We start from the raw sequence: 21,576 nt of genomic DNA, 5'->3' as shown, positions 1-21,576 counted from the left end.
TTGCCCACAGATGTGGCAGCAAAGAAGAATAATCTCTGTGCAGTTTATCTATACATCTGGGATTTGAAAGACTTAATTATTTACAACAAAGTGAATCCTGCATCAAGTGTCCCTCTCAGAGGTCTGTAAGGGACAGTTCAACACTATGTACTGCCCCTATGCTGTATGCCTTCACCAGGAGGTCATAAATTACAGTTTTCCAGGTGTGCTGCTTTCAGGCTCGTGCAAGAAAAAAGAGAGTTTTACTTAAATGGGAATAAATAAATAGTTCAGTTCGGTTTAGTTTTTACTACCTCTGAAGTTAGTTTCTGTAGGCTGGTGTCTAAAACCTGGCATATTGTAAGGTGTTTTTGCAGAACCTAACATCAAAAATAGAATTAATATGCAGTTTTTGAAAAGTTCACTGTTGGCAGATAGGTCTGTTAAAGTTGAAAAGCATTTTACCTATTGATTTCCATGGAAAGTGTTAGGCCCGTGGTAGATATTCTTGAAAATCTATTTCTGACTGTATTAGGAATGTTTCCAAAAGCTTACCCACCAATTTAGTATTTAGAATAGCATGTCATACTGAGACTTTCACCTTTTGACAGAGTTCCCATTTACTCATCGTGACAGACCTAGACAAAGAGCATACAAATTACTTCTTAAATATTTTTCTTAAATAATAAGCAGATTTGGAACTCAGTCTGCACTGATATTCATGACTTCCATATACCTCCACTAGAACTTTGCAGCAACACTGATGTAAAAGTAAGTTTAATTAAATTATTGTGCACTGAATGGAAATTGAACTTTAAAAAGATAAAGTCTGTCTTACAAGCTATCAAACGTAGACTATGATACCTTCAACTCAGAATTTCTGAATTTCTGTCACTGAAAGTACTGAGAGTGAAATATTTGCCATCAGTCTGTGGAACAACAAGCAATTGTTGACATGATTTGGAACGGATTTTACTTCGGAGTATAATATCAAGTTTAACTTTCTATAAAGGGAGGCATGTATTGAAAGCTGATGTTAACAGCAAGGCTTCATGTGGGACTTAGATGTTTCCCGAGCTTCATGTGTGATCACTCATGATTAGAAAAAGAAGCTAAATTCAATAACTTGTTTGCTGCTCCCTATTGGACTTTTGAACAACAGAAAGCTTCTGATGCATGACATACCCATTTTTTTCAAAGCCCAGCTTTTTGAAAGAGATTCAGGTAAACTGATGTTTAGGTAGTGGACAGAGGTTGAAAGGTATTCCCAAAGGCTGCAATTGGCTTGGCAAGGGTGAGTGCTTAAATGGAGGGCATCCTTTTCTTTGCATCTTGGAGCCTCTAGGATTTGGTACATAGGTACCTAAGATGTGTAGGAAATACAAAGTGAGATTCTGGAAGCTTGTAGTGATGCATGGTTAGGATTTTTTTGGTCAGCATTCTGATATTAACCTCAATAGTCTTTCAACTGCATTAGTTACAGTTTTAGATTCAAGGTTCTGAATCGATTTGTTTGCAAAATGAAAGTGAGTGCTGCCTTTGTCTGATGGATAAAATGAGAGCTGTATGATTTTTGTTTTCACATGCAAGCTAATTTGTGACATATGTGGACACAAATCTGGACAGGTTCTAATCCCTGTAGTTTAAATAAAAGGTTAATAATAATCTTTATTCTTATCCACCGTTCTGTTGTGTTACAGGTGTGTAATATTTCATCATCACGTTGCTGGATCGGGCTAAAATATACTGGTCTTATTTGTTTTGATTTGGCCATATGATGTAAATATGGTTCAGGTGAGTGTACCAGCTGCATGAAAAAAAAGTAAGAGGAGGGGAAGAAAACATGTGATTTAAACCATAGTAGAGTCAGGAGGTGGACTCCTGAGTCTTTTAATTGGCTTATTAAGACACGTAACAGAAGTGCAATAAAATTATTTTTATTATTCCAAAATACACAACAGACAATACAGATCTATGCTGAAAATATTTTTCCATACTTTTTTACTACAAGCTATTCTGGTTTGCAATTTTAATTCAAAATTCTCTCATTTAGAGTGGAATAATTGCTGATATGAATAATATGCTTAGTTTTAACACAAGTCAACTCATGTTTAAACTGAGACCCAATTTGATTTACTTATTACTTTACCACTTTTAAAGCTTCACTAGACCAAAGAAAATGCATATAAATCTTATAAATACAATCAAAAGAATTAATATCTTTTAGTAAAAAAGCTAAAAACGAAATAAGTTAAAATATCTGTTATAAGAGAGATTCAGAGTAACACACAGATTCCCTTTAAATAAACATGTCTGTAAGGGTCTTAAAAGCAGACATGCCAGATTCCTAGCTCATTCCCTTGCCTCAAGGTGAATTACCTTTTTCTCTGTCATTCCTAACAGGTTCAATGTGCTCTTGATGGCCTGTAGTGGTCACTGCTCCACAGACCCCACACCCTTCCTTCCTTCCTTCCCTCTTTCTCCAACCCCCTGACAGTTTATTTCAATGTCTAGTTGTCTGTACCTTTCAGAAGATTTGCCAGTGACTACTCTGAATCTTTCTCTGGTTGTTCTGTTCTCTTTGAACACGGAGAACTGACTGTTCCTGTTCTGTGTAACAGTCTTCAAGCACGTAGAAAGTTCCACTAATATTCCCCCCACAAGTGCTACCTCCCATAACCAAACCAACCTCATTTATTTAAATCTTTCTCTCCCAAGGTGTTTTTTAGGCCTCTCTCCCTTCTTATTACTCCTCTGTGGGTTTTCTCCAGTTCTTTCAATGCGCTGAAGTTCTCTGTTCAAAGCTGGAAATAACCACTCAGCCGAGGTGAGTTCCACGTGTCCCGTTGAACTGAGTGGTGGAGGTAGGTTGTGTCCTGAAGGCTCTGCTCCTTGCATTCCCACTTTTCTGCAGCACTGGGATGCTGTTGACTCTTGCTTCTCTTGTACAACCTCCAAGCCTTCGGTGCCAAGCTGCTGCTGAACCAGTCACTTTCCATTCTGTGTCTGTGTCGTTGATTCTTTCTGATGAAGCAGAGTGTATTTTCATTTTCCTGACGGGATTTCATTCCGTAGGCCTCAGACAATATTCTCAATAATGTGAGGTAATTTTTCGCTCTGATTCAGTCAGTCTTCCAGCTTGCTTCCAGACCACCCCAACTTCGTATTGGCCTTGGCAAAATTGCTGCAGAGCTCTGTGAATTCCATTCTGAGAAGGGACTGCTGTCAGAAGGAACTGCTTTCAAGGCACATCATCACACCATGTTTGCACTACTGGCGTCAGATGCCTCTAGATTCATCCCTAAATAATTTGTGAGACTGCTGTGTTAAATAATGCTAAAGAATTCTCATTATTACATTCTGTACTCAGGTGAAAATAGAGAGCTGATGACTATTTTTTCAAGTTAGCCAGGTATGAACTACAGTGCCTGTTACTTGTGCTATTGTGGCACTGAGGCTGAGCTAACAAGCCTTACAGAGAAAGTACAAGAATTCAAGTGATATTCAACATTTGAACATAGATTTTGGCTCTTAAATAAACATGCTGTAATTATTTACAGAGCATAATAACTATATGAAGTATTTTGCAAAATAAACCAGTCAGGATCTCAGCTGAGAGAGGTTTACAATCCAGCTAATAGAAAGTTAAGGCACAGACGTTGGTTGTAATAAAACCAGAGCAGCAAAGCTTTTTAAAGTTAGTGCATTCTGAGGAGAGATGGAAAACAGGGGGCAATAAAGACTTGAAACTTGGGAACTTTTTGAAAGCATAGAATAGCACAGAATAATCTGAGTGAACCAGGCAGTGGTAATACAGGAATATAAATAAAGAAGTTGTGATGAAGAGGAGGCAAGGGCAGAAGAAATCAGAAGGAGCATTCTATAGATGCATGAAAATGATTTTAAGGCAACTGATGGGATAAGTATGGAAGGCCTCAGGGAGAGTTTAGTTAGTAGCTCTCCATTTTGGCCTTAAAAATCTTTGTTTAAATCTTGGCATTCTAAATAGCCTTGCTTTTTATCTTCCACTTAAGCCTGATCAGTACCTTTATTTAGAAGGGAACATTTAAAGCCAAACTGCCACCTCAAGCACCCTTCACTGGTTACTTCCACTCTGACTGAAGGAGCAGTAGGATGGCCCCAGTCCCCTGACGGTGCAGTCGGTGGTGTCAGTGTCACAGGTCTCACAGTGACATTCTGTAGCTACTGGGTATGAATAGAAAGATTCAGGGTGGTCACCACAGCCAGGGATCTTCACTGTTTCGTACACAACCTCCTTGAAGGTGCATGTTTGCTGAATGGATGATACTGGTGGGTATTTGTACACTGGATCCTGAAATTACAAGAAGGAAAAAGCTGTTTTGAAATTTGCTAGAAAATACAAATTTTATACAAATTCCAAATTTGTATAAAATAGGAAAATCCCACAGGGGTCAAAAGGTTTTGGATCTGACTCTCCTAATTTCACTTAGATCCTTAAATTTTGCCTTTCAGGACCGATATGGCAAATCTGGGTCATACCATCTCCAGACAGTCTTTCAGGTCAATTGCTTGGTTCTACAAATTATTTTAAAAAGTAGGAGTCTACATAGTGTCTGCTTGCAACCACAAATCGAACACAAGGCAGAGATCCACACTGCCATACTTTTAACTCTAATTATACAATATAAACACAATGTGAGCAGCCAGTTAAAGAACTGAGTTTTACTCGTGTCTTTTCGCCCTCCCCCTTCTTCAGATTGGCTGTGTATCTACTTTCCTGTTACTCAACCTGTTCTTTCACAAGGCTCATCCTGCTGATGTGTTCAACTGGAGAAATGGGTTGTTCATACATCACTTGGAATATTTAATTCTGGTGCCTGGAATTAAAATTAGGAGCCTCACCCTCGTGAAGCAGTATCCGGAGCACCACGTGGCGTTCACTGTAATGCAGAATTCACATTCTTCTCTTTCCACTGCTATGGTAATATTGGTGAGCTGGCAGCTGTTGCAACAAATTGCTTTCCAGCAAAATAACAGCACGTAGCAATTAACTGTCTTCATCCTGTGTATAAAGCAAAAAAAATATATGTGTACCAGAGACACACGTATAGTTTTTTCAACAGGAAATGTTTATTGAAACAGGGAGAAATTGAGTCTTTGCATTATCCTCAAGTAGTTCTATAATAGCAAGCTTTTGGAAACATCAGTGAAAACAGAGGTATTAAATAGGTCTATCCTTATGTTTATTGTTAGAGGAGTTTGATTTCCCTAAGAACTGAAATGGAATGTCAGCAATCTTTGCAGATTAATAAAAGCAGAATACCATACCAGTTTCAATGAAATATTTTTATCTAAGTTTCTGTACAGAGAATGTGTCCTGTCTTTAGGAGAAAGAAAAAGAAGCAAGGGAGAGAAAGCACAAAGGATAATGTATTTTCAGAAGCAACTAATTACATAAAGTGCTTGTAATTTGAAAAAAGATTTCTAGATCAGGATCTGATGAAAACTTACCTGTATTCTGCTTGCCTCCCTGGTAGTAATAGCTGTAGTGAGAAGAAAGTCCTATGCTTCCCTTTTATACTGAACTGTGTGTAATTTATACGTTGAGGATTTGCAGTGTATTAATGCAGCAGGCATTAGTTTGGGACCTGGTGAAAGCGGATTAGTGTTCAGCCAGACAGTGAGATTAAGCCTTGTTAAGGGGAAAAAAGAAAAGCCAAACACACTCAGGAAGTGATGGTGAAGGTTACTGTCACAGTGTCTCTTTAGAAGTTTCACTGGATTTGATTCAGTGGCATTTAGAAATAGCTGAGCCATTCCACAGTTTGAAAAAAAGGTTGAAAAGCCTGCTTTTGGAAAAGAAGAGTTCAGGTATTTTAACTGTGTTCTGTGTCAGCCCTCAAACTGGGGTTTGGGGTGCAAAGCTGGTCCTCTGGTGGTGGAACACCCTTCCCAGTTGGAGATGTTGTTATAGTGTTTCTTGCCTAATGAACATGTTCTTGGGGTTCTCAGAGTATCAATCTTAATTGCTTTTCTCTGAGTTAAGTCTTACCCACTGAGCTGCTTATGTACTTTCTTTATTGATCTGTGGTTCAAGGAAGCTAGTACTATGAATTTTGTTAAGCCATGAAGAATTACAATTTTCCTTGCTGTTCCTAAAAGCACTGTGGTTTTTCTATCCCAGTATGTGCGGTCCTGGTTCCTGTCTGCTGCATGCTCACATTTTTTTAACTTATGCAAGGGACATCTGTATGGTGGAAAGGGACAACAAGGATGTCATAACGAGGCTCCAGATCTGTGTTTTTATGTCAGTGATCTCAGATCAAATATTTTCATGTTACAGGGAAAATGCTAATATTTTTAACTGACAGCCATGAAAACTCAGTTTGACCGTATTCCCTGGTTTCCCATGATAATAAAAGATTCTGTGGGTAGTGTTCCCCTGCTTACTGCCCTTTTCTGCACTCACAAGTGAGTGGTGTGTGCCTCTTCACCAGAATAATGACAGAAAAAGAACTTTGTTGAGTTTCATGTATCACTTCTGGGGAAAATGACTCACAGCAGCGCTGTATTTACTATCACCCACCCAGAATAGCAGGTCTTGCTTTGTTTTGACTGTTCTAGTATGGTCAGTCTGACTTTGGCAGAAATCCATCCACAGAAGAAAACTAGACAAGGACATACAGCTAAAAGCATTTTATCCTGAAAAGAAATTCACACTGGCCTATTAGTTTCCAGCAGATGGGGTGCTTTTCTAAGTGGCTTTTACAAATGAGCCCTTTAAGTGTGTCACACCTTCCTGTGGTCCTGCAGACTGGCCATCTGTTCCAGCTTCCATGAACTCTGCAATGCCTTCCTTTGTTAATGAATTTCACATCACACCAAAGTTAGAAAGTGAGCTGCAAATTTTCCCTGGACGTCTCCTTTGTTTGAATGAGAAGACAGCTCAGTTAAATGTATAAAGAAGACAAGAAACCAGACATTTTCCTCTGTGCTAATATAAACTCTGTGATTGTTTGATAGTGGTCTTTTGTGTCAGTTGGTGTCAACACCGAGTCTTCTCAGAGAAGATTGATGTAAATCACTAATTCCAGAAATGCCAGACAAAAGCTGATTACAATTTGTTATAACCCTAGTGAGGATCTGGTCTTTTCTAAGTAATTTATACTTGCTCTAAGTAATTTATGCAAATTAAATGAAACTAAATAAATGTAATTTGCAAAGGACAATACAGAAAACATCTAATCTCTCAGTTGCTGTGATCTGTTTCATGACTTGAAGAAGTCATACACATCCACTAAAAGCACAGTTTCACAAGCAGAGAGTGCAAGTTCAGTCCCTGCCATGCTGTTTCTTCCCTCCCCTAGTTCCTTCTTTTGGCTCACTCAGCCTCCCCACTTGTGGAAACACAAATTAGGGAAATCATTCTGTTAAAAGTAAAAAACCAAGACCAACCCAGCTGCCTTTTACAGCACTGTTGTTAATCCATATCAGTTTGTTCCACAGTGGGAGGAACAGCTGTAGCAGGGTAAGTGATGGGGTTGACTGGGGAGTGTGAGTGAAGGTTGAGGTTAACAGGAAATGGTTCACACATGTTCATGAAACCACGTTGCAAACAGAACACAAACTTTTTTTGACAGGAAGATTTTGTCCTGCACTGACTTCAAGGGCATTTGTTTCTGTAATCAACAGTTCTAGGTTGAGTCTCCAGCTATCAGCTCTGCTACATTCAATGTGAGAGTATATGAATATGCATTTTTAGGGTAACAGGAAATTGCAAATTGAAGTCAACTAACCCCCAGTCTGCCATTTGAGGAGCAGTAATTTGGTGAGTTATTACTTGGTTAACTTTGATTTTGATCTCACACCTTTTGCTAGAAAGATGCACAAAAGGAACCCCTTCTCATGAAGGGTGAGATGCTCTGTAAGTACATGCTTTTCTAAGATTATTAATTCATACCTCTGGGAAATGTTTATATGCTAATTGTATCTTACTCCTTCAAGTTTATATTCCCATTAGATTAAAAAGATTCTGGTAGTTTTGAAGGGAATAGCAAAATTATATATCCAAACAACTATAATTTTCACATATATGTGAACATTATGTGTAGGTTTTGTGTTACTGAAGTTTGTATCTATTTGAGAAATAGTAATGCTTTCCATTTTAAGTGGTTTATATTTCAATTTAGGGAATAATATCAGAGGAAGGAACACTTTCTCTTCACATACCACAGCAACTTTTATGTAGTGGTTTTATCCATCCAGTTCCCAAGCAGTATTGTCCACCCTAGATTTAGCAGCTGTCATTATGCTTCCAGGCTGGATGCTGGGTGTTGCCCAGACTGTCAGAGAAGAATTATTGTAGCCATATTCCTGGAATTCTCTGGTGGTTTATGTGTACAGCCTAGGAAAATGAAAAATACTGTGTTATGTCTATACAGAAAGATTAAGACAGATCTGCACGTGCTCTGCAATTCATAGGTCTGGAATGTCTTTGCAAATGGCCTTAGCAAAGCAGCCTTATGCTCTTTCTACACCTTTCTAGAATTAACTTATTAGTGGGTCCATTGTGCAGAATCCAAGCCACAGCAAGACCCGTGAGAGGGCTCAAGCTGCCACAGGATCCTGTAATTACATTATAATTGGGAATGGGAGGGTCCTAAGGGAGCACTTAATGGTCAGGACCTCTGTCAAGGGAGATTGCTCTACTCCAACTGGAGTGAGTGCAGAAGTCTGGCAAATGCTGTAATGGAATATTTTCAACCTGAGCAAGGAGCTGGTTCATCAAAGTTTAGATATTCCTGTAGGTGAAGACTCACCAACTTTTGTGCAAGTCACAGTGGACATGAGATTCACAGGTTAATGCCTTAGTGGCACCTTGGGGAAATAAAAGGCTTCTCCTATTGCTATATTTTTTGTGTTCTGTGGCTGTTTCCCTTGGACTGTTTGCTGCTGTAACCTGGCAAGCCATTGTTACCATTGCTGTCACAAGGGAGCACTTGCCTTTCTATTTCTAATCACTTCAACCAGAAGTGCTGTGACACGTCCTGTTCTTGTTTCCTTTCTAGCAGTAATTGCTCTTTTTCTTCTGCTTTTCTGCTGCTTCTTTCTGCTTTTTCTTCTGTTTGGTGGTTGGTTGGTTTGTTTGTGGGTTTGTGTGTGATTGTGTACACTGGGGTTTTTTTTTTGTTTTGTTGTTTGTTTTTTTTCCCCTTGAAAAAATATCTAATACACAACAGAAAGCTTTATGTTCCTTATATGTTCTAAACAAATGCAATTTCTTTCTTTAAGTGGGATGTTGCTAAGACTAACAATTCTGTGATTGCAAGTTGTAGGTCTGCCTTGCTTAAAAGAAGGTAGTTTAGATCTTTCAGAGAACTTCAGCACCTGGCAAAGTGCTACTGGAAAACCTGGCTGTACGTGTGCAACTCATCCACCATGAGTAATAAATCTGACTCAGTCCTGATAGAAGATGTATTGAACCTTCTAGTGGGAAAAAACATGTCTGATATAAAAGACAGGTCTTACCTGTGAACTATTCCAGCTGCAGACTAGCTTTAGCTTGTAATATATTCTTAAATACTTCTTATATATTCTTAAACTTAAAGGTGTCAAGGGCCATGGTCTGAGGTTTGTTGCATTCGTGGTTGTGGTGACATGTTTTAGGTCTTGTTAAATTGTTTCTGAGGATAATAACTTCTGCATATGAAAGCTGGTTTGCATTGAAAGTATGTCTCAGGGCATGTCAAAGGTGCTTAAACCTATGGCTTAATTAACATTCCATGTGGTGGAACGGAATGAAGAGTTGGAGTTGGGCACTTCAGTGCCATCACACTGTGTGTGATGTCTCAAGTTTCTTTTGCACACAGCCTGTCCTGACTGAGCACTCTCCCTCTCCCTTTTTTTTTGTATTTGTCCAAATGTTTTTCTGCACAGGTCCAATTGAACCTGAGGTATATTGCTGCTCCCAGGTGATTGACTAAATTGATAGCCTTGAAGTACACAGCTTGCAAATTGCTTCTGAGGCTTTGCTGAAGTCTGTGCTCCCTGTATTTCACAGCAGAGCAGCAGAGGCCTGTGCTAAGCAAATTAACTGGAGTTTTGTTTTTCCCTTTTGTTGTTGTTGTTTTTGCTGCTTGCTACTGGTGGGAGATGACTTTTGTCATTGCATTACCTCTCTCTATGCCTTTGGGATTTACTGTTATTTTTACTAAAGTCAGTGGGGAGACCCTCATTGGCTTTGGTGGTAACTGCATTGAGAGGTTGGTCACTATTGGTCACTATAATTTTTACTGATATTGTTTTAATTTCCCAGCACTAATGATGCAGAACTGTGAAGTAGGTCAGGCCTGCTGAGCACATAGTTAGATAGTTGAAACTAATTAGTGTCAGCTAAAGACTTAATTATTAATGAAGAATTTGTATATGCACCCCTGTGCAAGCAGAACACTTGACCCTCAGGAGAATAAAGAAAATGCTAGAATGCATTGACTATGTATTTAGTAGCACAGGATTTTAGAAAGCTTTTGAGTTACCATTACTTGGAGCAAAGAATATACATCCTGTATTTTCAAATAGCTACACAAGCTGTTAGTCCTTCTAAGTCTTGTGGAAATACTGCTTGCAGTCAACAGCAGCAGAAACTAACCATTCTGGAAGGTGTTTAACAAACACAGAGCAGTGCAAGGAACAATACAGATGCTTATGTTGTCATTCAATTATCTTTCTTGCAGTTTTTGTCTCACATAAGTTCGTTCATGGCTCATTTTTATATCACATTACTAAATATTTAAACCAGCTGCATTTTCTTATGGTTTTTTGTATGCGACCTTAATCTGTTTGCTATTGCAAAACCACATCACAGTGTGATCTTGGTTCCTTATATAAGATCATTTGATAACTCCAGTGGTATCTGTTAGGAAATGTGCTTTAGGATTCTGTTCAAGATTAAATCAAGGCTAAAAATTATATATTTGCTAGAAATGCTCTTTTCTTCTTTTTTTTTTTTTTTTTTGGTCATACTTTCATTTTAACATATTACTTAGTTCCTGATTATTTTAATTTTCCAATGAAAAATATTTTTTATTTCCTGGGAGTAGCTTCTCTCTGTGTGAATAAGTAGTAGTTTTGATTCTGTGACTGCCCTTGAGCACTGCTGTTTTATTTTAAGCTTTCTGAGTGTGACTAGTGTTTTTCAACAAGAAAGCGTTGTAATGTATATAAAATAGATTAGTCATATTAGAGGAAAGTTGACAAAACAAGGAAAAGACCTGATGGACAACATATAAGATTATACATTCCACTGATAAATAATTAGCCAGGGTTTCCTTTTTGTTACGAGAGCAGTTCTTGGGTCTGTGTGGAATTGTCATTATGCTGTTGATAACAGCAGAAAGATAACCAAAAATAAAATAAAATAAACATATCTAAATATTCCCTTGAAAAGTCAAATCAAATTTGAGTATTTTGGTACAAAAGGTAAGTGCTTGAGAGAAAACAGGTATTTACCTTCATTGATACGACTTGCTGAGTGCAAAACCTGGAAATTTATGAACTAGGAGTCCTGGTTTCCTTTCTTGTCAGTGTTCACCACAAATGTCCACACGTTGTATCAACATTTGTTTTTTAAAAAGACTTTTATGTAAATAATACTTCAAGACCCAAATATTAAGGAATGACTGGAGTGCAAAGGACAGAGGCTGCCATTAGCAGTTTGTGTGAGGAATGTTTGCATTTATTTTCTAGGTGGGTTGTTTCACTGATCTGTCGTGTTCATATGTTGTTAAACCCATAAATTAAAAAAAAAAGACAGTGTTTCAGACCCTTTAATATTTCATCAGTATTTCTGTTATGTTTTGTAACCAGGTTAAGAAGCTGGGCAAACATTTGTCTATGATGGCTTTTAGGAGGGACTTCAGAAAAAGTGTCCATTTCTTCTAAAACAGTAGATGTGGCAGGACTGAGCCTTATTCACACACATAAAACAGAGCTGCTAATTATTTTCAAACTACAGCTCTAATATGCAGCATAAGGCTTATCTGAATCTTGCTGAGAGTCTGCACTGATAACAAAATCAGGTGGCTGCAGAACGATTCAGCACACTTGGGGAACGGATGAAAAGCCCACCTTATTTGGGTTTCTAAATAAAGTCTGAGGCAGAAGATGTCTGACCCATATTCCTTTTGCAAGTGCAGTAATTTTAGGTCAAACTGCTCAAGAAAAATAGGTTGAAAAGAATGCATACAGCCATAGCCACCTTCAGTAGTGATTTTAACATTTTATCTGACCAACTCCAGCTAAAATATTAACTGCTTTTAAGGATTCTAAACAACTTGTTTTTTTCAGCTTTCCTCTGGACCCTTTATTCTGGGGCATGGAGCCATTTTTGTGCAGAATATGGGGTGATGGAGCTGCACTCTGAGCTGCAGGAGTTTGATTGTGATCAGATTGCAAATTTGCAAAGACATTTCGTGAAACTATTGCAGGAATCAGTACTGCAGAGCTTTAACGAGGAAACAGATTGGAAGCTTAAAGAAAAAACTTTTCAGGTATCAGCCCAGTATATAGCTTAGTATGAAAACCAAATTTTGTTTGTTGGGCTGTATTAACTGAGTGATGAAATAAGAAAAAAAATAAACCTTCATCAGGAATCCAGCCAAATGCAATACTTGTTAAGACAAATATAATAATTTAAACCAGAGGCTTTATTCTTAAATAATATATGTATAAATTTGGCAGGTTCAGGCTTAAGCCGAAGTCTTAATTTTTGTTTATTTTGTGTAACACTTGTTGAAGCAAATCAACAATGTGGTCAGCAGGATCTCTGTTTACTGTCCTGAGGGAAAGATGCAGCTCTCTCCTTTCTCTCCCATTCTGCCTGTTTTGTTCATATGATACTCTCTGCTCACTAACCATGCCGTGGGAATGCCACTGTTCTTACTTCTTAAACAAACCAAGCTCTGGCAGGCAAGCAGAATTCCAGGGAGGGGAAGAGAACTATGGCCCTGGTGCTCCTTTTGCTCGTGACAGAGCTCGAGGTGTGTGTGACAAGCGAGAGTTTGGGGTTATTCCTCTGGTGGAAGAAACAAGTATCTCTCATCCCTCCAGGCGTTTTCCTGGCAGTAGTCAGACCATGACCCCAAGGTTTTCTTTGTTTTTCTGGTAGGAGCTCTCAGACTCCAGCACCCTAGTCCTGAACACCACAGTTCAGTTTGGCTCACGTTTCTAGGGGGCTTGACCCGGCATTGCCATGTGGTCAGTTTATTACAGAAGAAAAATCCCCAAATGATGAGATATTGAAACATAAATATCTCATCACCTTAATGTTCCTGAATTAGAAAAAAGCCCACCTGGAATGTGATAGCAGTCAGAAGATCAGCTTCATTTAATTCAGAGTATTGGGAACATCTTGCTGTCTGAGGGCTTAACATATTTTAGGGAACAATGCAGAGGCACAATATTTGTTCAGATAAATGCATGTTTAGAAAGCTTATTTGGAAGTGTGTTATTTAAGGTATTTTATTAAAGGGTTCTGGATCTGATGTTGTTTCCTTGGTGATCATCGAAGGCTGAGTAGAAAAGTGCACAAAGCAGTTTGTGCCATGCCATATCATCTTTTCATGCCTTCTCCAATCCACGGGGAAAACCTAGAAATGTTCTTCCTGATAGGAGAAACAGCATTATAATCTAAGGGATGTGAATTGTAGTGACCAGAAGCACTCCATTACTTAAGGGCATAAAAAAATACCTGGGAGGGTCTAATAGACTGGAGGAGCCTTCCATGTCTGAGAGCATGCACTGCACTAGATGTGCTCTGGTGGGATGTGTGGGCTGCTCAGCCTGTCAGATAAATACTCCTGTGCCTGCCATGATGTCAGCAAGTGGAAAGCTTCCTTACTGCAGAAAAGGAAAGCTGTTTGGTGGCTGGAACCTCGAGCCAGACTCTTGGCCCATATTGACATCAGAAAATACTGGTCGTCGTTCTCTTTGGGATCCTGGAGCTGCTCTTATCTTGCCAAGGGCCCTAGAAACTCATTTTTCCTCCCTCCCATTAGGAGATTGGGACCCTCTCCTCCCACCTCCGTGGCAAGTGTCAGGCAGGGAAGCCTGTCTTGGGAGGCAGTTGTGTGTGGGAATGGGGGAGCGTGGGATTCCAGGCACTGGAGTGGTGGTGTGGGAGTTAAAAACAGGGCATCACATAGAACAAGCTGAATGAGCTGGCCTATGAAACGTGTGTTCCCAAATGTGATTAGAATTACCTTGAAATTGGATACCAGTGGGCGTGGATCACCTTTTTAAATATTGATTTATGTTGTGTCTGTCTCAGCACAGCATTAAACAGCTGTTTGAAATGGATCAGTCTAAACACTGGCTGCTCAGCTTTAGAGGAATTGAAAAGTCGCTGAGCACAGATCCATTTGTAATCTCTGTAGTACTGCCTGAAAAAGAAACAGCCCTACTCAATTGCTTTATTAATTATATAAACGAGCAAGATCAGAGTTGCTGATAATTAAAGAGGTTTTATGGCTTGTTGTGGTGCCATCTCGTGGTTCTTGAGTAAAAGTTCCCACTTTGCTGAAAGTTACTTCCCGGCTACAGCAGAGTTTTGCAGCATTGCGGCAGGCAAAACTAAAATGCAAGGATTTGGAACTGAAACAGCAATTTTAGCCTCCTGGCTATTGGCCAGATTCCTGCCGTGCTCAGTCCTTTCCAGCTCTAGTAAAGCCTTTGGGCAAAAAGAAGTTTCCGAAATCTCACTGCAAGAGTGGTGATAATGCAGCAGTCTTGAAATGCAATGATGTTAATTGTGTCAGGCCATTTTGCTCGTCCCCGTGTATGAGAGGCATGGAGAACTGGGCTCAAGAAAACATGCCTTCCCTCTCCTTTCTTTCCAAACCCTGGAACCTTAAGCACAATCATTCCTGCTGGTGTGGAGTAGAGAATTGCTCTGAAAATGGGTAGGGAGAGTGCAGTCCTTCTGCTTCTAATGTGCCTTGTTTGGGATAAGGAGAGAAGATTTACAGAAAAGTATATATAGCAGTCCTCTCCAGCTCATTTCCACCTGCTCTTACAGAGTTTGTATACTGAGGGGCATTCCTCCTAACTTCAAGAGGTCTTTCTATGTCCTTGCTCATCTTACTATCCTCTCAACCTTGAAAAAGAATCATGTTTGTTCCAGCTGGTACTCCTTGTGTTCCAATGCAATGCTTTCAGCAGATTGCTAATGGAAGTCTGGTTTTTAGTAGGCTTTATTTTTGCTTTCAGTCCTCAAAAGCTAGGAAACTTTCAGTTGTGTTAAAGTGGTTATTTTGCAGCCTCCTGTTTTGTTGGTGTTGTCCACTATTTGTCATTCTCTTTTGCTATAACATTTTATCACTTTTTATTGCACCCAGAACGTTAGCAAGCATTTTCAGAAAAATGTTTGTCATATGTCTCTTCTTGAATTCTAATTTCTATCTGAATGACTTTTACATAATGATACCCCTGGAGGAAACTGTCAATATATCCATCTCTCTGATAAAATTTCTGAGTGTCTGTAATACTATGAATCTCACATTTGCTGGCCACGTGTGATTTAGTAGCTCCAAAGAGAGGTTGTTGCTTCACATCTCAGTTTCCATAGGCAGGGGACATAAAATCTTCAGAAGAGAGCTGATAAGCAAGGGAGTGTAAGGAAAAAAATTTCTTCTGCTGTAGAAATAAATAACCTGGAAAGGCTGTTATGTGGTAGTGCCACAGACACAGTCCTGGAAGAAGAGCTGGGAGTGGGTGTGTCCACTGCAGCCCATGGAATCCTGCTGTGCTCAGGGCAGACTTGTAAAATGCTCGAGGCAGATCTTTCAATGTCCTGAACACTCGAATCTGCACAGAGGTCTGGGTGAAGGGATTGGATCTCAGGCCTTGGGTATCAATCTGTTTGGCTTGGAAGACGCAGAAGGCTCGGTGGGTACTTTTGGGATCAGCTGAGAAAAGTTCCATCCTATGTCCACAACCATCCTCCCGTTATAGACAACCTTTGTGTGGCCTTGGATGAGGGCACAGGGACCTCTATGAGCAGAGCAAAGCTGCCAATGAAATCAACTGATAGTTACCTCCTGCAGCCTGCAAGAGAAGGTTTTTAATGAATTCCTGGGCTGGTGAACTGAAGAGACCATGACTCATTAGCCAGTGCTGGCTAATGCAAAGTGAGTTCAGAGAAAGGCTGGTTGCCACAGTGAGGGGACTAGTCATTACCTTCAGTACTATTTAAAGGATTCTAAGCAGCATTTAAGCCAATGTATTTGAATGGCTTGAAATGCAGATATTTTAAGACTGTAGAGCTGTTCTGCATATTCTCATATATTTTTGCCTTTTTGCATTTAAGGGTTGCCCCATAGAGCATCATGTGTGCTAGAGGCAATCCAGTGTTTGAGACCTATAAGCTCTGGAAAAAATGTCAGCATTCTGTATTCTTAATTTCTGCTCCTGACTACCAATGTCATCACCTGCTCCTGGATACTGGAGATTATTATAAGACTTGAATGACCTATTTAGCTGTTCTGAATTTCGAATGATGATTTTTTCCCCCCCTCCTTTATCTGCTGAATTTCTTCCCTCCCATCTCGTTTTAGCATAAAACAGAAATTGTGAAAGATTATTACACAGTTTTGTAAGGTATTGATCTCTAAATAATCTATGAAGGAAATAGAAGTCAAAGCTATCATGGCTACTAAAAGACTGGGGAAAGGAGGAGTCCTTGCTTTTCAGCCTTAGAAATAATAACATCTACCAGATATTCTCAAGTACCAATCCATGGGGATAGGAACAAGCTTTGGAAAGAAATTGTGCATTCCCAAAAAGCAGCAGTTGAGACTCAGAATTTCAAAGGCTTGTATGAACTTTGACATGCAGATGACATGATATGCCTGTTTTCCAGTGTGCATATGAAGATCAGAATTTTAATCTTAATGCATAACTCCCACCCCACACCGAGATCAGGTGAAATTTTTGGAAGTCTGGCCTTCACATGATGTTCAAGGATCTCTCTGCAACACTTTATTTTGAAAAGTGCAACTCTGAAAATTAACATGCAAATTGTAATGTTTATGCAAATTGTAATATTTATGATATATAGGGACTATAGTTTGAGACTAGTACAGTGTTGTAAAACTGTCCCTGATACTCAGCCTATCCAGGTCTGAGATAAGAGTCATCTTCCAGGAATTAAATCTAGAAGAAATAATTGATGCTATTTCCTGAAAACATAAAGAACTCTTTTTTTGTTAATGGTGACAAAAAAGAATGTTCAACCGTTTGAGTCTGGATCCCTTCCAGTTAAACAAAGGACATGAATTTTCTTAATTAGAGAGTAATTGGATTCTGCTTCTCAAGCAAATTACAGGCTTTATATCATAATGAAATAAATTACGTGAGAAAAATGGCTGCGAGCTTTAGGTGAAAAAGTTTATTAAATCTATTGCTCTGCACTGAACTTTAGTAAACTACAACTAAATGGAGTTACTGTCATTGAATCAAATCTATGCTTTTTTACATATTTCTTTCTGTATTTATCTATATCTATATATGTGTGAGGGAAAATGGAAATCTTTCCTGTGCTTCAGAAACTTTTCCCATAAGCTTGCCATGTTTCTGTGCAAGACAAAATGTCTCATCTCAGCAAAGTTAAGAATGATCTCTCAGCTAACAAAGCAATACCTCAGCAATTAACTGAAAAGATCTCCCATTTCCATAAATGGCAACTTGAATATAACTATCTTTGGGGAAAAAAAGCTTTATGATAGAACTTCCTAACATACCTTTAAAGTGGTCATGCTCAACAGGCTTCACTCTGTTACAGTGGAAAAACAGGCATGTGAAATTACTACTAGCAAGGATCTTGTACTTGGTCTGCTAAAACTGGAGTGGTATATTAAAAAATGGGAGAATACTGTACATAACATACCTATTAAAGAAACCAACCCCAGAACAAAGCCTAAAAGCACAACTGTGTTCCCATGAGTCTGAATTAATGGTATGCAAGGATTGTGAGCTTATCAACCAAAAAGGTAAATAAAACCATAAGGGATGTAATAAAGGAACAACAACAAGCTGAATTAAGACAGGTTGTGGTAGATCAGCCTGATAACCTTGTTCATCTTGACTCTCATAAGCAAGCAAGATGTGCTGTAATCTCATTATCAGGTCTTCAGGAATGTGTTTGGTGTTGTGCCACGTGAGGTGTTGTTTATCTGGAAAAGGTGGCACGTAGCAATGTAGCAGGTAAATTGTCAAGTGAGGAAAAATTCAGTGCCATGATGAAAATTCTAATGATATCAAATCTAGTGATCTGAAAGAGACACTCCAAAGTAGTGTAAGCATCGCTCTTATGCATCTATTTTCATTTTCACCCTGCTGTAAATAGTGGCTAAATGCACTGATGTTTTAAATCTGGAAAACATAATTTCATTCAAAGATAGGGTGACACCAGCTAAGTGAATTCGAAGTGTCCTGATAGGACAAAATTGCAAGGTCTTGTGGTTAGGGGCTAATTGCAAAAGTTTCTGCTATCTCTGAGTAAGAAGCAACACATGAGTATATTAATCAGCTGCAAGATAATGATGTTTAAGCAGTGATATGGCAGTGAAAATGGTAAATATGATGCTCAGGTAATTAGTAATGCTTTTGTTACTGATAAGACCTCCTCAGGTGGAGACAGTGTGTTTAGTACAGAGCAGCTGAGTCGGATGAAGGGAAGCTGGAGCAATGCCCAGGTGAGCATGGGAAGTGGAGAACTTAGCCTGGAGTTCACTGGCCTGGGCAGGGTGATATGCTCAGAGAGATCAGGCAAGAACTGGCTTGTGCATTGCTAGTCTTGAACGCTGTAGAATGTGAGAGTTTAGACACTGGCCAAGAAAACTGCTTTCCAGCAAAGTAAGGTTGAAAGAGATGCACCTTCTCTCTATATATGTGGTGGAAAGCACATATTAGAATGGCTAAATGCTTGAATTAAGCTCTAAACCTGCTAATGAGTGAATTAAACTGGAAATAACATTGGGCTTTAGGAGGCAGAATGATGCATTTGTTAGTTAGGGTGATATTGTACCATGATGTGTCTCCTTGTCTCTAGGCTTTGGGTTGTGTTCCTACGTGTGGGAGGAATGATCTGTGTAGCTGGGAAACTTTCACAGCAGTGCTCTCTGTCCCTTCAGTCTCATCTCTTTAATTGCAGCTGCAAAATGGCAGAAGAGTGGCAGTCCCCCAATCACACTAATTTTATTATTTTGTAGTTTGTTTTTACTATAATGCTGACAATGAATTAATTTGCTTTGCCTTAAAGGGAGATTGTGCAGGTTGTTTTTTCTAATGGAATATTTCCTCTGACTAAAAACCAAGTAACTTGTGAATAGCCAGCACTTTCCTTTATGTGTGAGAAGACTAATAGTTAAGGAATGTTGTAGGTTTGGTGTTTGTATTTCTTACTGTAGTTCAAGTGCCTTCCACCTTGTTTGCAGGGATTTTACACATTACAGTCTTTTGATCAGAAATGTATTTATTGTTTCAGCAATTTCAGTGAATGCACTTCTTTCACTGAGGCTGTGTGCACAAGACTATAAAGACAAGTCTTTCAGTTGTTTCTAGAATATTTTGCTTCTAATGTCTTTCTGATGATCTTCCTGCACACATTTATTGTTTCTGACTTCTGACAGTGATATCTTGTGCTATTCCCCTGTGCTAAGTCTGCAGACCACTCATCATTTATTTTCCATTGTCTCCAGCCTCCTCATTTTGTCCTTTCATCATAATTGCCACCTAAACTTAGTTCTACTTTGAGATTTTTTTTGTTTGGTGTGGGATCTGCCTTCACTGTCACAGTTTTCCTCTGAAGAAATTCTGATAAGCCCTTTAGTGATGAACATATCTGGAAATTGTGTAACACACATTTTTTTCCCTCTCCTTCTAAAACAAGGTACTTGGTTCATGTTGCCTCATATTTATGAGTAAAAAAATTGAGACAATGAAAGAGAAGATAACACGTGTCTTTCATATCAGAAAGGCATTTTCCCTGTTGGAGATACATTGGGTTCTCCTATTAAAATTTGTTTTGAGCATATAGAGGGCATGGTATGAATTTAGCTCAGACTTATCTTGTTGGCAATGACTTGCTCCTCTTTCAATTATAGAGCTAAAATTGCACTTGTTGCTGTCCTGATCTATGTACAACTCTGATACCCTGTGAAACCTGCTTTGGCTCAGAGGAAAAATTGGTAATTAGTGTTTCTACAAGTTCTTCATGGTAAATTGTGCGTGTTTCAATCTCATTGCAGCAGTATTTTTCTCTAGCACAAGAATATCTTTGTGTTTGTGGGTAGTGTACAGCTTGTGCTCACGATAACCAGTAGTAATCCACCAGGGTTTCTTTTCAATTGAGAAGCCTTGAATTCAAAGGACTGCAAGGGCACAAAACAATGTTTTTTTTTTCTCACTTTTTTCTTAATTGCTTGATCTGAAGGTTTCTCAGCCTCCATACTTCCTAAGCTTTGGGGTGATGTGGCAGCCGTGGTAGCCAGAGTGCCTGTGTTGAGGACCTTGATTTTTTTTGTGCTTACTTAAGGGTGAAAAGAAGAATGGGCAGTTGCTTTTATGTTCATGATGGTTCTAAGCAAGAGACTTCGTTTTCCAGAGCTTGTATGTCCCTACTTGAATTTAGACTTTACCATCATTTGCCAGGGAATCTTTAACCATGTTCTTAGGGAGAAGCAAAGAAAAAAGGTACAAGGTCTTTGCTCTGTTTTGAATCTTTCTTTATGACTTTTTTTTAAGATTACTACAAAAATTATTTAGGCCTCTCTGGCTAAAAAGACTGAAAAGGCAGAACTGTGTCATAGTTGTAGCTGGTTTTCTTTGCAAACAAATCTTATTTCAGAACAACTGAAAATCTGAATAAAATTTGGATGGATTGTGGGTGTATTTTTCGCACCTAAAAATATCATCCATGGCTCAAGAATGAAAACTATAGAATCCGTTCCTCCTCTAATTGTGGTTTAGTGTAAAGCTGATGGAAAGCTGGACGCTTTTAATTCAAAATTCTCAAAAGCTGAAGGGAAGTCCTATTTTGTGAACAAAAAAAAGTGGAGCTCCTGAAAGGTCTTTCCCATTCCTAGTGCCATAAGGCTACTAAGTGTAAACTAGGTGGCATAATTATGTTTGGGGTTTTTTTTTGTTTGTTTTGTTTTGTTTTAATTGCTGTTGGGTTTCTGGGAGTTCCCAGTGTACTGTTTGTAATTGGATGTGCTCCCAAAAGGGAAGGCTGGCTGCATTGACCCGAATAGGTGAACAGTGGCAGAGGAGCACTGGGTGCAGCCATCAGCTGTGAGAAGGATCCCCTGCTGATGTCTGGGACCTTGGTGGGGGTTTCCTGCCTTCCTGCAGAGCTGTGGCCTCACAAAGACACAAGACATGATGTGGAGGATGCCATGGCTCAGTGGATGTGCTGTTATCCTGCACAAATGAAGTTAGTGCTTTGTAGCCAGGGAGAAGCTGTTCTCAGTCTCTGAATTGAGAAAACACCAGAACACTGAGAATTTTTTTTAGAGACCAGACCGGGAAAGGATTCATTTCCCTGAAGAGCTTTACAGT

The 21,576-nt window shown here is 39.1% G+C and overlaps 1 protein-coding gene and 1 long non-coding RNA gene across 2 annotated transcripts; one reads left to right on the top strand and one right to left on the bottom strand.

The window, feature by feature from the left end:
* Positions 1-4,075: 4,075 nt before the first annotated feature.
* FSHB (follicle stimulating hormone subunit beta) lies at positions 4,076-5,510 on the bottom strand. Its single transcript, XM_027705333.1, has 3 exons — positions 5,473-5,510; positions 4,864-5,023; positions 4,076-4,312 (listed from the first exon to the last, which is right to left on the bottom strand). Exons 2-3 carry the CDS (start codon positions 5,020-5,022, stop codon positions 4,076-4,078), a joined length of 396 nt encoding a protein of 131 aa, XP_027561134.1. The 5' UTR covers position 5,023; positions 5,473-5,510.
* A 2,004-nt stretch (positions 5,511-7,514) lies between these two features.
* LOC113978376 lies at positions 7,515-20,176 on the top strand. The gene is made up of 3 exons (XR_003537549.1): positions 7,515-7,525; positions 16,072-16,174; positions 20,121-20,176. It is a non-coding gene; the product is annotated as an uncharacterized LOC113978376 (long non-coding RNA).
* The last annotated feature ends 1,400 nt before the right edge of the window (positions 20,177-21,576 follow it).

The sequence above is a fragment of the Neopelma chrysocephalum genome, unplaced genomic scaffold, assembly GCF_003984885.1.
Source record: "Neopelma chrysocephalum unplaced genomic scaffold, ASM398488v2 Primary Assembly neopelma1_323, whole genome shotgun sequence".
NCBI lineage: Eukaryota > Metazoa > Chordata > Aves > Passeriformes > Pipridae > Neopelma > Neopelma chrysocephalum.
The sequence above is the reverse complement of the archived record's forward strand: the minus strand, read 5'-3'. Positions and strand labels throughout refer to the sequence as shown.